The sequence below is a fragment of the Oncorhynchus kisutch genome, linkage group LG3 (assembly GCF_002021735.2).
Source record: "Oncorhynchus kisutch isolate 150728-3 linkage group LG3, Okis_V2, whole genome shotgun sequence".
Classification (NCBI taxonomy): Eukaryota; Metazoa; Chordata; class Actinopteri; order Salmoniformes; family Salmonidae; genus Oncorhynchus; species Oncorhynchus kisutch.
The window spans coordinates 12,184,082-12,196,581 of NC_034176.2; the positions used below are offsets into that span (position 1 = coordinate 12,184,082).

Consider the following 12,500-nt stretch of genomic DNA (forward strand, 5'->3'; position numbering starts at 1 on the left):
CTTTTTCTCTTTCTTTCGCTCATTCTTTTGGGTTAGGTTGCTGCATTTCTATTGGTCCTCCTAGAGATAACTGATGTATTAGAGCTAAACTGACCTGAGCACACACACACACAAATAGGTGGAGCAGGTGTCCTAACCTCATTTTGCCAATATCATTGGAAACCGGAATAGAACATCAGTTTCGATTTTAAAAAACACTACAATCATACAACAAATATTGAGTATATTTATTTTATGAATCCAAATAAAGGGCAGAACCTTCCTGTAGTCTATTGGTTACACACACTGAAAAAGTACATAAGTACATATTTTGTTGTTGCAATGTAAACCATACCTCACCTGGGTATGAACTTGGCATGGTCCCCCAGTCGGGTCTGGAAATCTTCCCAGGCCGGAGAAGAGACTTCCCAGCTCTCGCTCTCCATGTTCCCACAATACACTTGCTCCGAGATCCCGAGGAAGCCGCTAATGAACTCCGCTAGATTGATAGTCCCGTCTCTGTCGGTGTCCAGTTTAGAGAATATGTGCTCTCTCTCCGTCGGTGGAACATTGAGCTCTGAGCAGATTTGAATAAACTCGTATTTTTCAATCTGTCCAGAATTATCCACATCACAAGCGTGAAAGAGCGAACACAAACTCTCCCGGTCCCTACCCATGCCTGGTAATGACATGGTTCAGTCCAGAGTTGAAAGCCCCAGAAACCAAGCACGCAGAAAACCACCAGGGGAAAGAACACTATGGGCAACAGCAATAAAGCAACGTTTTTAACCAATTAGATTCCTTTTACCACCACCTTACGAACTTCAAGTCTGAGGTTTTTGTCCAAGTCGTTCAACACTGTCAATCACCTTATCGAGGTCCTGAAAAGAAAAGAAAAATAGAGCGTTCATTCTCTCCAGGACTTCGACCACCTTGGGCTAACGGTATTAACGTGTCGTCCTTCGTCCTAGTATCATTTATCAAGTCTTGTGTCGTCCTCTGCGGTGCTGTGACAGTCCCCTTGCCGCGGGTCTCTTGCCAGGTACACAGGTGGTGAGTGGTGGGGTGCGACAGCTGCTGACGCGGCTTACTTCTTGTGTTGGCCTCTCAACTTCGAGAACAGGCACAAAACAAACAAGAACTGTGTGCCCGGACACGCGCACTTACACAATTACCTGCAATAGGTTGAATAAACGAAACACAAGCAAAAACAACTGCGTTTCCATAGAGACAGTCTAGAAGACCAATACACATTTCTGTCTACTAGATTTTTATTTATTTAACCAGGCATGTCGGTTAAGAACAAATTCTAATTTACAACGAACAGGGAGTTAAACTGCCTTGTCGGCTCAGATTCGATCTAGCAACCTTTCGGTTACAGGTCCAAAGAGCTAAACATTAGGACACCTGCTGCCTCTAGATAATGGGAAACTTTCACTAACAATCAGCATGTAAAAAAAATTATAACAAATCTACAAAATATTTGTATCTTGACTAGATAGATGTAATTTGGATAAAGCTTGCCTGACACCACATCACTGTATGAAGGAGGTGATGGAAGGAGGGCCCTTGACACACTTGTGCTGTGGGCACTCTTCATTCTTTATATCACACAGGCTGTATTTACAAAGTCGTGGTAACTGTGGAGGAGTTTGTCAGATGTGTTACCAATTTCAACAATAAGTGTGTCTGTATCAAGTCAGCGGGTAGAGTGTAACAGTGGGGTTGTTGTCTCTGATCTCCTTCTCAGTAGGGATGTAGGCACAGCCGTAGAGATGCAGAGGCTTCAACCTAGAGAGAGAGAGAGAGAGACCGATCAAAATTCCCTGAACACTCTTCATGCTTCTTTATATAACACAGGCTGTATTTAAAAAGCTTTTAATTTGATTTGAGTCATGCCTCTGTGGTAACTGTGGAGGACTTTGTCAGATGTGTTATCAATTTCAACAAAAAGTGTGTCTGAGAAAACCTAGTCAGTCGAACAACTGAATGCATTCAACTGAAATGTGTCTTCCGCATTTAACCCAACCCCTTTGAAACAGAAGTGTGAGGAGCTTCCATAATCGACATCCACATCTTCAGCACCAGGGGAACAGTGGGTTAACTGCCTTGCTCAGGGGCAGAACAACATATTTTTACCTAGTCAGCTCAGGGATTCAATCCAGCAACCTTTTGGTTACTGGTCCAACGCTCTAGTGTGTGTATCAAGTCAGCGGGTAGAGTGTAACAGTGGGGTTGATGTCTCTGATCTCCTTCTCAGTAGGGATGTAGGCACAGCCGTAGAGGTGCAGTAGCTTCAAACTAGAGACAGAGAGAGAGAGGCCCATTATAAAAAATCTTTATAAAGCCCTTATTAAAATTCCCTGAACAGACATCAACAGAAAACTGACATTTCTAAGGGTCGTTGATTTTTCCTCTCAATCTATCTGCTCATCACTTTGTGTGTTATGCCTCTGGGGTTTCCCAAGGTACAGATCTAGGATCAGCTTCCCCTCCCCAATTTTAACCTTAGCCGTTAGTGGAGAAAACCACCCTACGTCGTTGACATGCATGTGTGCTTTAGTTCTACCGTTTGCACTGCCTGCTGAGGTTGTGGATGGCCTCTGGGCTGATCTGGCAGAAGCTCATTTTGACAGTGTGGAGATGAGTGCTGCAGTACTTTGCCAACAGGCTCACCCTGTTAGGGACACACAAGTTACACATAATCAGTGACACACAAGTTACACACACAGTCAGTGACAAACAAGTTACGCACACAGTCAGTGACACACATACACGGCCAAGAAGAAGTCAAGAATGTCAGAAGCATGGAAGCATTAGAAATCAACCCTGCAAACTTCTGCATGACTATCAGTGCTGTGTACAGATGTGGGATCTTAATTTGATGAGTTTTTTGTTGCTGAGAATTTTCTTACAAAGCAGGTAATGCAAACTTGTACTGTTTTTGAGTTTTAAAAAGGATTCTAAAGTTTTGTAATTTCCACTTTGAAATGTCAGACTTGATTTAATCTAACGAAAAATGTATCAACCCCTACAAAAATGTCCATGAATTATAATCCACATACTGTAACAATTCATATTTCCTGTTTCTGCAGGATTATATTCCTGATGTAGCAAACTGGCTCAAATTAAGATAATATATGAAAATTGTGTGTGTGTGTGCACACCATCACACCTCCTCCTCCATGCTTCACAGAGGGAACCACACATGCGGAGATCATCCGTTTACATACTTGTGTTGTCACACCTGATCTGATTCACCTATCCTTGTGCTTGTCTCCACCCCCCTCCAGGTGTCGCCCATCTTCCCCATTGTCCCCTGTGTTTTCATACCTGTGTTTTCTGTCTGTCTGTGCCAGTTCGTCTTGTTTATTCAAGTCAACCAGTGTTTTTTTTGTCTCAGCTCCTGCTTTTCCTCAGTCTCTCTTTTCTCACCATCCTGGGTTTGACCCTTGCCTGTCCTGACTCTGAGCACGCCTGCAGTCCTGTACCTTTGCCCCACCTCTGGATTACTGACCTCTGCCTGCCTTTAACCTGTCTTTTGCCCCCGTTGGATTATTAAACTGTTGTTAATTCGACGTTGTCTGCATCTGGGTCTTACCTTCAAACCTGTTACTCTGTATCTCACAAAGACATGGCGGTTGGAACCAAAAATCTCAAATTTGGATTCATCGGACCAAAGGACAGATTTCCACCGGTCTAATGTCCATTGCTCATATTTCTTGACCCAAACAAGTCTCTTCTTCTTATTGGTGTCCTTTAGTAGTGATTTCTTTGCAGTAATTTGACCATGAAGGCCTGATTCACGCAGTCTCCAAAGAACAGTTGATGTTGGATGTCTGTTACTTGAAGTCTGTGAAGCATTCATTTGGGCTGCAATTTCTGAGGCTGGTAACTCTAATGAACTTATTCTCTGCATAACTCTGGGTCTTCCTTTCCTGCGTCGGTCCTCATGAGAGCCAGTTTCATCATAGCGCTTGATGAATTTTGCGACTGCACTTGAAGAAACTTTCAAAGTTCCGGACCTTCATGTCTTTAAGTAATGGCGGACTGTCATTTCTCCTTGCCTATTTGAGCTGTTCTTGCCATAATATGGACTTGGTCTTTTACCAAATAAGGCTATCTTGTGTACACCACCCCTACCTTGTCACAACACAACTTATTGGCTCAAACACATTAAGAAGGAAAGAAATTCCACAAATTAACTTTTAACAAGGCACACCTGCTAATTGAAATTAATTCCAGGTGACTACCCCATAAAGCTGGTTGAGAGAACGCCAAGAGTTTGCAAAGCTGTCATCAAGACAAAAGGTGGCTACTTTGAAGAATCTCAAATATAAAATATATTTTGATTTGTTTAACACTTTTTTGGTTACTACATGATTCCGTATGTGTTATTTCATAGGTTTGATGTCTTCACTATTATTCTATAATGTAGAAAATATAAAAAATAAAGAAAAAGCCTTGAATGAGTAGGTGTTCTAAAACGTTTGACCGGTAGCGTATATACAGCACATTCGGAAGGTTTTCAGACCCCTTCACTTTTTCTACATTTTTTTACATTACCAAAACATATCTGCAGCATTGAAGGTCCCCAAGAAACTCCATCATTCTTGTGGCCAGTGACCATGGTGATGCTCTCTGTGCTCGGATAATTTATTGTTATTTATTCAACCTTCATTTAAACATGGAGTCAATTTGAGATTAAAAGTCTATTTTAACAAGAGAGCCCTGTATACATTACAATAAAAACATAATTATAAAGCAACATGCACACATTTGTGTACAAAACAATATAATTCAGCATACAATAAACCAAAATAAACATATGAAATAAAAACAATCACATTCAACGACATAGAGGACCTCAATCAATCATTTAAACTTCCTGAGTGGCACCGGCACATCTAACTGCAGTGAACTCTGCACATTGTTCCTCAAATTAGGGGCCTAAAAACAAAAACGCAGATTTTCCCAAATCTGTGGAAACTGAAGGGATCTAGTGTTGACCATTCCTGAGAACAGGTTTGGTAACTTATGATTCTTACCTTAATTAATGACGTTACATATGGAGGGATGTTCTGTAAGATATCTTTGTAAATAAATGAAAGAGAATGCAGCTCTCTTCTTCCAGACAGAGAGGTCCATCCCACATTTTCATACAGACTACAATGATGAGTCCTAAAATTGTCCCCTGTGATAAAACGTATTGCGGAATGTTACGCTGACGCGGCTTACCTACTTTAGCAGTCTCTTGTGTCAACCTCACAACTTCGAGAAAAAGAGGAACAAAACAAACAAGAACTGTGCGTCCGAACAAGCGCAGTTACATAATTACACCTGTAATAGGTTGAATAAACAAAACACACACACAAAAAAAAGTCTAGAAGACCAAGACCCATTTCTGTCTGGCTGCTAGATATTTTGTATTTAACCTTTATTTAACTAGGCAAGTCAGTTAAGAACAAATTCTTATTTACAATGACGGTCTACCCTGGCAAAACCTGGACAACACTGGGCCACTACAGCCTGGATTTAAACCAGGGTCTGTAGTGACGCCTCTTGCACTGAGATGCAGTGCCTTAGACTGCTGTACCACTCGGGAGCCTCCCAGAGAATGGGAAACTTTCACTAACAAACAGCATGTACATTTTTAAATTTTTTAATCTACCAAATATTTGTATCTTGACTAGATAGATGTAATTTGGATAAAGCTTGCCTGACACCACATCACTGTATGAAGGAGGTGATGGAAGGAGGGCCCTTGACACACTTGTGCTGTGGGCACTCTTTAACTGTGGAGGAGTTTGTCAGATGTGTTACCAATTTCAACAATAAGTGTGTCTGTGTGTGTGTATCAAGTCAGCGGGTAGAGTGTAACAGTGGGGTTGATGTCTCTGATCTCCTTCTCAGTAGGGATGTAGGCACAGCCGTAGAGGTGCAGTAGCTTCAAACTAGAGACAGAGAGAGAGAGGCCCATTAGATTTTTTTTTTATAAAGCCCTTATTAAAATTCCCTGAACAGAAATCAACAGAAAACTGACATTTCTAAGGGTCGTTGATTTTTCCTCTCAATCTATCTGCTCATCACTTTGTGTGTTATGCCTCTGGGGTTTCCCAAGGTACAGATCTAGGATCAGCTTCCCCTCCCCAATTTTAACCTTAGCCGTTAGTGGGGAAAACCACCCTACGTCGTTGACATGCATGTGTGCTTTAGTTCTACCGTTTGCACTGCCTGCTGAGGTTGTGGATGGCCTCTGGGCTGATCTGGCAGAAGCTCAGTTTGACAGTGTGGAGATGAGTGCTGCAGTACTTTGCCAACAGGCTCACCCTGTTAGGGACACACAAGTTACACACAGTCAGTGACACACAAGTTACACACACAGTCAGTGACACACAAGTTACACACACAGTCAGTGACACACAAGTTACACACACAATCAGTGACACACAAGTTACACACACAGTCAGTGACACACAAGTTACACACACAATCAGTGACACACAAGTTACACACACAGTCAGTGACACACACACACAGCCAAGAAGAAGTCAAGAATGTTATAAGCATGGAAGCATTAGAATATCAACCCTGCAAGCTTCTGCATGTATGTGGGTTTAGTCTACAAATATAGGATCTTAATTTGATCACAGAATTTTCTTGCAAAGCAGGTCATGCACATTTGTACTGTATTTGAGTTTTAAAAAGGCTTTGAAAGTTTGCAATTTCCACTTTGAAATTTCAGACTTGATTTGATCTAATGAAAAATGTATCAAGCCCTACAAAAATGTCCATTAATTATAATCCACATACCAACTCACATTTCCTGTTTCTGCTGGAATATATTCCTGCTGTAGCAAACTGGCTCCAAAAAATAAATATCCATATAAAAAATATATATGCAGTGCATTCGGAAAGTAATAAGACCCCTTGACTTTTTCCACATTTTGTTTACGTTACAGCCTTATTCTAAAATGGATATACCCCATAAATACAAAGTGAAAACATATTTTAAAATATTCCTTCAAATATAATGAAAATAAAAAACAGAAATACCTTATTTACATAAGTATTCAGACCCTTTGCTATGAGACAAAAAATTGAGTTCAGGTGCATCCTGTTTCCCATTGATCATCCTTGAGATATTTCTACAACTTGATTGGAGTCCACCTGTGGTAAATTCAATTGATTGGACATGATTTGGAAAGGCACACACCTGTCTATGTAAGGTCCCACAGTTGACAGTGTATGTCAGAGAAAAAACCAAGCCATGAAGTTGAAAAAATTGTCCGTAAAGGTCAGAGACAGGATTGAGTTGCAGCACTCCACCAATCAGGCCTTTATGGTAGAGTGGCCAGACGGAAGCCACTCCTCAGTAAAAGGCACATGACAGCACTCTTGGAGTTTGCCAAAAGGCACTTAAAGGACTCTCAGACTATGAGAAACAAGATGATCTGGTCTGATGAAACCAAGATTGAACTCTTTAGCCTGAATACCAAGCATCACATCTGGAGGAAACCAGACACAACTCATCATCTGGCCAATACCATCCCTACGGGGAAGCACGGTGGTGGCAGCATCATGCTGTGGGAATGTTTTTCAGTGGCAGGGACTGGGAGACTTGTCAGGATTGAGGGAAAAATGAATGGAGAAAAGTACAGAGAGATCCTTGATGAAAACCTGATCCAGAGCACTCAGTACCTCAGACTGCGGCGAAGGTTCACCTTCCAACAGGACAACGACAATACGCACACAACCAGCATTTTCAGTATTATTCAATAGATTCACCATCAACATCCAAAATACTATTTTCAAGATCTGGCCTTGAAATACATTCAAATACATCCCGCAGAGATAAAATGGTGATTAATGCATTCATGATATCAATTTTGTCAGTAATAGTGCCGGAATCTAAATGTATCATTTGGGGAAGAGAAAAGGAGACACAACCCTTCAGTGATGTAACATCTTTCCAAAATGTAGCAGGGTTCCCTGTACATTCAGATAGTGTATTAACATAATATCTAATTTAGCTTGTTTAACTAGTTTTACACACAGATTTCTCAACCGCCTGAAAGACTGCCGAGTCTGTGAATCTCTGTTGTGTATGACTTCAGATAGCGCTGAACTGAACCAAGGGCAATACTTATTTTTAATTGTCCGTTTTTTAAATTTAGCCCAAACAACTACCTCTCCCCCTACTGTATTTATTTATTTATTTTGCTCCTTCGCACTCCCATTATTTCTATCACATTCTTCCACTGCAAATCAACCATTCCAGTGTTTTTAAAATATCTTTTTTACTTGCTATATTGTATTTACTTCGCCACCATGGCGTTTTTTGCCTTTACCTCCCTTGTCTCACCTCATTTGCTCACATTGTACATAGACTTGTTTTTCTACTATATTATTGACTGTATGTTTGTTTTACTCCATGTGTGTTGTTGTACCGGTCGAACTGCTTTGCTTTATCTTGGCCAGGTCGCAATTGTAAATGAGAACTTGTTCTCAACTAGCCTACCTGGTTAAATAAAGGTGTTCTCAACTAGCCTACCTGGTTAAATAAAGGTGTTCTCAACTAGCCTACCTGGTAAAATAAAGGTGTTCTCAACTAGCCTACCTGGTTAAATAAAGGTGTTCTCAACTAGCCTACCTGGTTAAATAAAGGTGTTCTCAACTAGCCTACCTGGTTAAATAAAGGTGTTCTCAACTAGCCTACCTGGTTAAATAAAGGTGTTCTCAACTAGCCTGCCTGGTTAAATAAAGGTGAAATAAAAAATAAATAAAAAAGGGAGCATGTTGTCATGACGTTGGCCCGTGGGTAAGGTTTATGACCCCCCCATAAATAACTTTCTCCCTTCCCTCTCTCTTGACTCTACAGAGGGAATAGCCTTTGAATAGCCTTTGTTAAACATAGAGAGTCTGTGAACATCAAACAAGTGGAGGGAAAGGAACCATATGCGTTGGTACTTAATGAATATGATGTCAGTTCGGTTGTCATCTGAGAAATTATGACTGATGACAGGACGACCTAAACTGTATCTGGGAAAGTCTACACATTATAGTTATCAGATTCACATGGAATTGTTGTGCAAATCAAATGTTTAAATATAAAATTTTTGTGAAAAGATTAAATGTAATTTTAGCTTCCAAATAAGAGATTTGGGTTTTCATAAGGTTAGGGCTCTGCTCAATCAGTGGCCCGCCCCTGTGAAGAGACATGGGTTATAAACTATGAAACACACCCTTCTCTCCCTCCACTATATAAGCCCTTGACGAAAATGTAACCTCCTGTTCCGAGGACGATAGGACGACAGTCCATACGTTGAAAAGGACTAACATGTCAACTACAGAACTAAGCCAACCTCAGCGTGAGCTTTGGTTGCGAATGGTATGAACTTTGAAGTGATACCTCCTAGCCATTGAGTTAGCAGCGGCCACTGTAAACGTGGGCTAGGAAAGGACGGACAAAGGAGCCGATCTACCACACAACTACGACACTACAACATATCCCGTTCCCCACCAGAGACACTCTTCAAATGACATAGGACTCTGTTGTGCAACACGGCCTTCCATCTACCACCAACCAATTGAAGCGCAGCTCAGAGTTAAAATGTATTGCATTTTCCTTTTCCAAATGGGCGGTAATTTAGAATGCACAATATTCTGTATTTACGATAGAGTAGCTGCCTACGGCCCGATAGAGACATCCCTTTGTTCTTCAGTCTTCCCACTCTTTCACTCAAACCCAACCCCCGTTCTTTGTGTAACCAGCTGTCATATCTGTTCCATCCGCTAGGGACGTTTTCCTTTATGACATAATTTGTAATCAATATATGATTCATTCTGTGTATATGTAATTCTGTGTGATTAGTTAGGTATTTAGTACATAAATAATTAAACCCAATTTTGTATTGCTGATTCAACTTGTTAGCCAGGGTTCGTGAAGATAACCAAGAATTTACAACTTTCAGATGAGACTGAAATAAGGTGACAATTAATATTGACTGCTATTGATGTAAAATATTACTAGGTATTTAAGAGTTTATTCGGAAGATAACAGCTCTATAAATATTATTTCGTGGTGCGCCGACTTTCTCGTTAATTACATTTACATGATTAGCTCAATCAGGTAATATTAATTACAGAGAAAGGATTTTATAGAATAGCATGTCATACCACTTAATCCGGCATAGCCAAAGACACGACAATGTTTATCTATAAAACAATTGAAACATTTGAGAAGTGGTTCAGAGCCAACTCTGGGTCAGGTATAGATGCAATACAATCAAAGTCACCAAAATAAAGATCACAAAAAAAGGCCTGTTCATTGAAATGATCAAAATTCGGTTTGGATCTAGGCATCCGTATATCCCTGACACATACAATGCGGCATTGGACACTAATATCCATAGCAAATACCCCACTCCCAGAATATTTCTCTGGACTATTTGAAAATATGAGGTCAATCAAAGTCGATTTCGTAGGGTCCTTTAAGTTTGGACAAGTGGGCTTTGTAATCAGCTGGGTTAAAAGCAGTGGTCCGAGCTCAATCATTGCTTTAAAGCAGTGCGTCTTTGTGACAGTGGTCACTGTGCGGTCCTTAAAGTCTCTAGTAGTTTGTTGCTAGTGAATAACCAATCCCTTTCATAGTGTGCAGATTAATGGAAGAATCCAATGAACAATATTAATGTGTTGTGTGTCAACAAAGTTACAGACACGGCAACCAGTGGAAGTGCAATTCAAGTGCAGGTTGAGTCAAATCAAATCAAATTTTATGTGTCACATACACATGGTTAGCAGATGTTAATGCGAGTGTAGCGAAATGCTTGTGCTTCTAGTTCCGACAATGCAGTAATAACCAACGAGTAATCTAACCTAACAATTTCACAACAGTTACCTTATACAAACAAGTGTAAAGGGATGAAGAATATGTACATAAAGATATGAATGAGTGATGGTACAGAACGGCATAGGCAAGATGCAGTAGATGGTATCGAGTACAGTAGGGTAGGGTATGGGTATGTAAAACATTATATAAGTGGCATTGTTTAAAGTGGCTAGTGATACATGTATTACATAAAGATGGCAAGAAGCAGTAGATGGTATAGAGTACAGTATATACATATGAGATTAGTAATGTAGGGTATGTAAACATTATATTAAGTGGCATTGTTTAAAGTGGCTAGTGATACATTTTTTACATGTATAGCAGCAGCCACTCAATGTTAGTGGTGGCTGTTTAACAGTCTGATGGCCTTGAGATAGAAGCTGTTTTTCAGTCTCTCGGTCCCTGCTTTGATGCACCTGTACTGACCTCGCCTTCTGGATGATAGCGGGGTGAACAGGCAGTGGCTGGGGTGGTTGTTGTCCTTGATGATCTTTAAGGCCTTCCTGTGACATTGGGTGGTGTAGGTGTCCTGGAGGGCAGGTAGTTTACCCCCGGTGATGCTTTGTGCAGACCTCACTACCCTCTGGAGAGCCTTACGGTTGTGGGCAGAGCAGTTGCCGTACCAGGCGGTGATACAGCCCGACAGGATGCTCTCGATTGTGCATCTGTAAAAGTTTGTGAGTGTTTTTGGTGACAAGCCAAATTTCTTCAGCCTCCTGAGGTTGAAGAGGAGCTTCTGCGTCTTCTTCACCATGCTGTCTGTGTGGGTGGACCAATTCAGTTTGTCCGTGATGTGTCCTCCGAGGAACTTAAAACTTACTACCCACTCCACTACTGTCCCGTCGATGTGGATAGGGGGGTGCTCCCTCTGCTGATTCCTGAAATCCACGATCTCCCCCTTTGTTTTGTTGACGTTTCCTGATACCACACTCCGAGGGCCCTCACCTCCTCCCTGTAGGCCGTCTCATCGTTGATGGTAATCAAGCCTACCACTGTTGTGTCGTCCGCAAACTTGATGATTGAGTTGGAGGTGTGCGTGGCCACGCAGTCGTGGGTGAACAGGGAGTACAGGAAAGCGCTCAGAACGCACCCTTGTGGGGCCCCAGTGTTGAGGATCAGTGGGGTGGAGATGTTGTTACCTACCCTCACCACCTGGGGGCAGACCGTCAGGAAGTCCAGTACCCAGCTGCACAGGGCAGGGTCGAGACCCAGGGTCTCGAGCTTGATGACGAGTTTGGAGGGTACTATGGTGTTAAATGCTGAGCTGTAGTCGATGAACAGCATTCTCACATAGGTATTCCTCTTGTACAGATGGTTTAGGGCAGTGTGCAGTGTGGTTGCGATTGTGTCGTCTGTGGACCTATTGAGGCGGTAAGCAAATTGGAGTGGGTCTAGGGTGTGAGGTAGGGTGGAGGTGAGTTGTCCTTGACTAGTCTCTCAAAGCACTTCATGATGACAGAAGTGAGTGCTACAGGGCGGTAGTCATTTAACTCAGTTACCTTAGCTTTCTTGGGAACAGGAACAATGGTGGCCCTCTTGAAGCATGTGGGAACAGCAGACTGGGATAAGGATTGATTGAATATATCCGTAAACACACCAGCCAGCTGGTCTTGCGCATGCTCTGAGGACG

At 41.7% G+C, this 12,500-nt stretch overlaps 2 protein-coding genes and 1 long non-coding RNA gene across 3 annotated transcripts in view; all 3 read right to left on the bottom strand.

The window, feature by feature from the left end:
* Positions 1 to 1,144, bottom strand: part of LOC109875510 (ras and EF-hand domain-containing protein) — a 33,375-nt gene extending 32,231 nt beyond the window's left edge. Inside the window, 1 exon segment of the mRNA XM_031817430.1 lies at positions 340 to 1,144. Within this exon segment, the coding sequence (XP_031673290.1) occupies positions 340 to 671 (332 nt within the window). The 5' untranslated portion in view covers positions 672 to 1,144.
* Positions 1,145 to 1,448: 304 nt separating this feature from the next.
* On the bottom strand, positions 1,449 to 2,934 carry LOC109875772 (uncharacterized). Its single transcript, XR_002252865.2, has 3 exons — positions 2,549 to 2,934; positions 2,119 to 2,280; positions 1,449 to 1,770 (listed from the first exon to the last, which is right to left on the bottom strand). It is a non-coding gene; the product is annotated as an uncharacterized LOC109875772 (long non-coding RNA).
* Positions 2,935 to 4,626: 1,692 nt separating this feature from the next.
* The window catches only part of LOC109875527 (uncharacterized), an 18,031-nt gene continuing 10,157 nt past the window's right edge, over positions 4,627 to 12,500 (bottom strand). Inside the window, exons 13-14 of the mRNA XM_031817444.1 lie at positions 6,202 to 6,309; positions 4,627 to 5,933 (exon numbers count right to left, since the gene is read on the bottom strand). Of these exons, the coding sequence (XP_031673304.1) occupies positions 5,837 to 5,933; positions 6,202 to 6,309 (205 nt within the window). The 3' untranslated portion in view covers positions 4,627 to 5,836. The remainder of the gene's footprint in view (positions 5,934 to 6,201; positions 6,310 to 12,500) is intronic.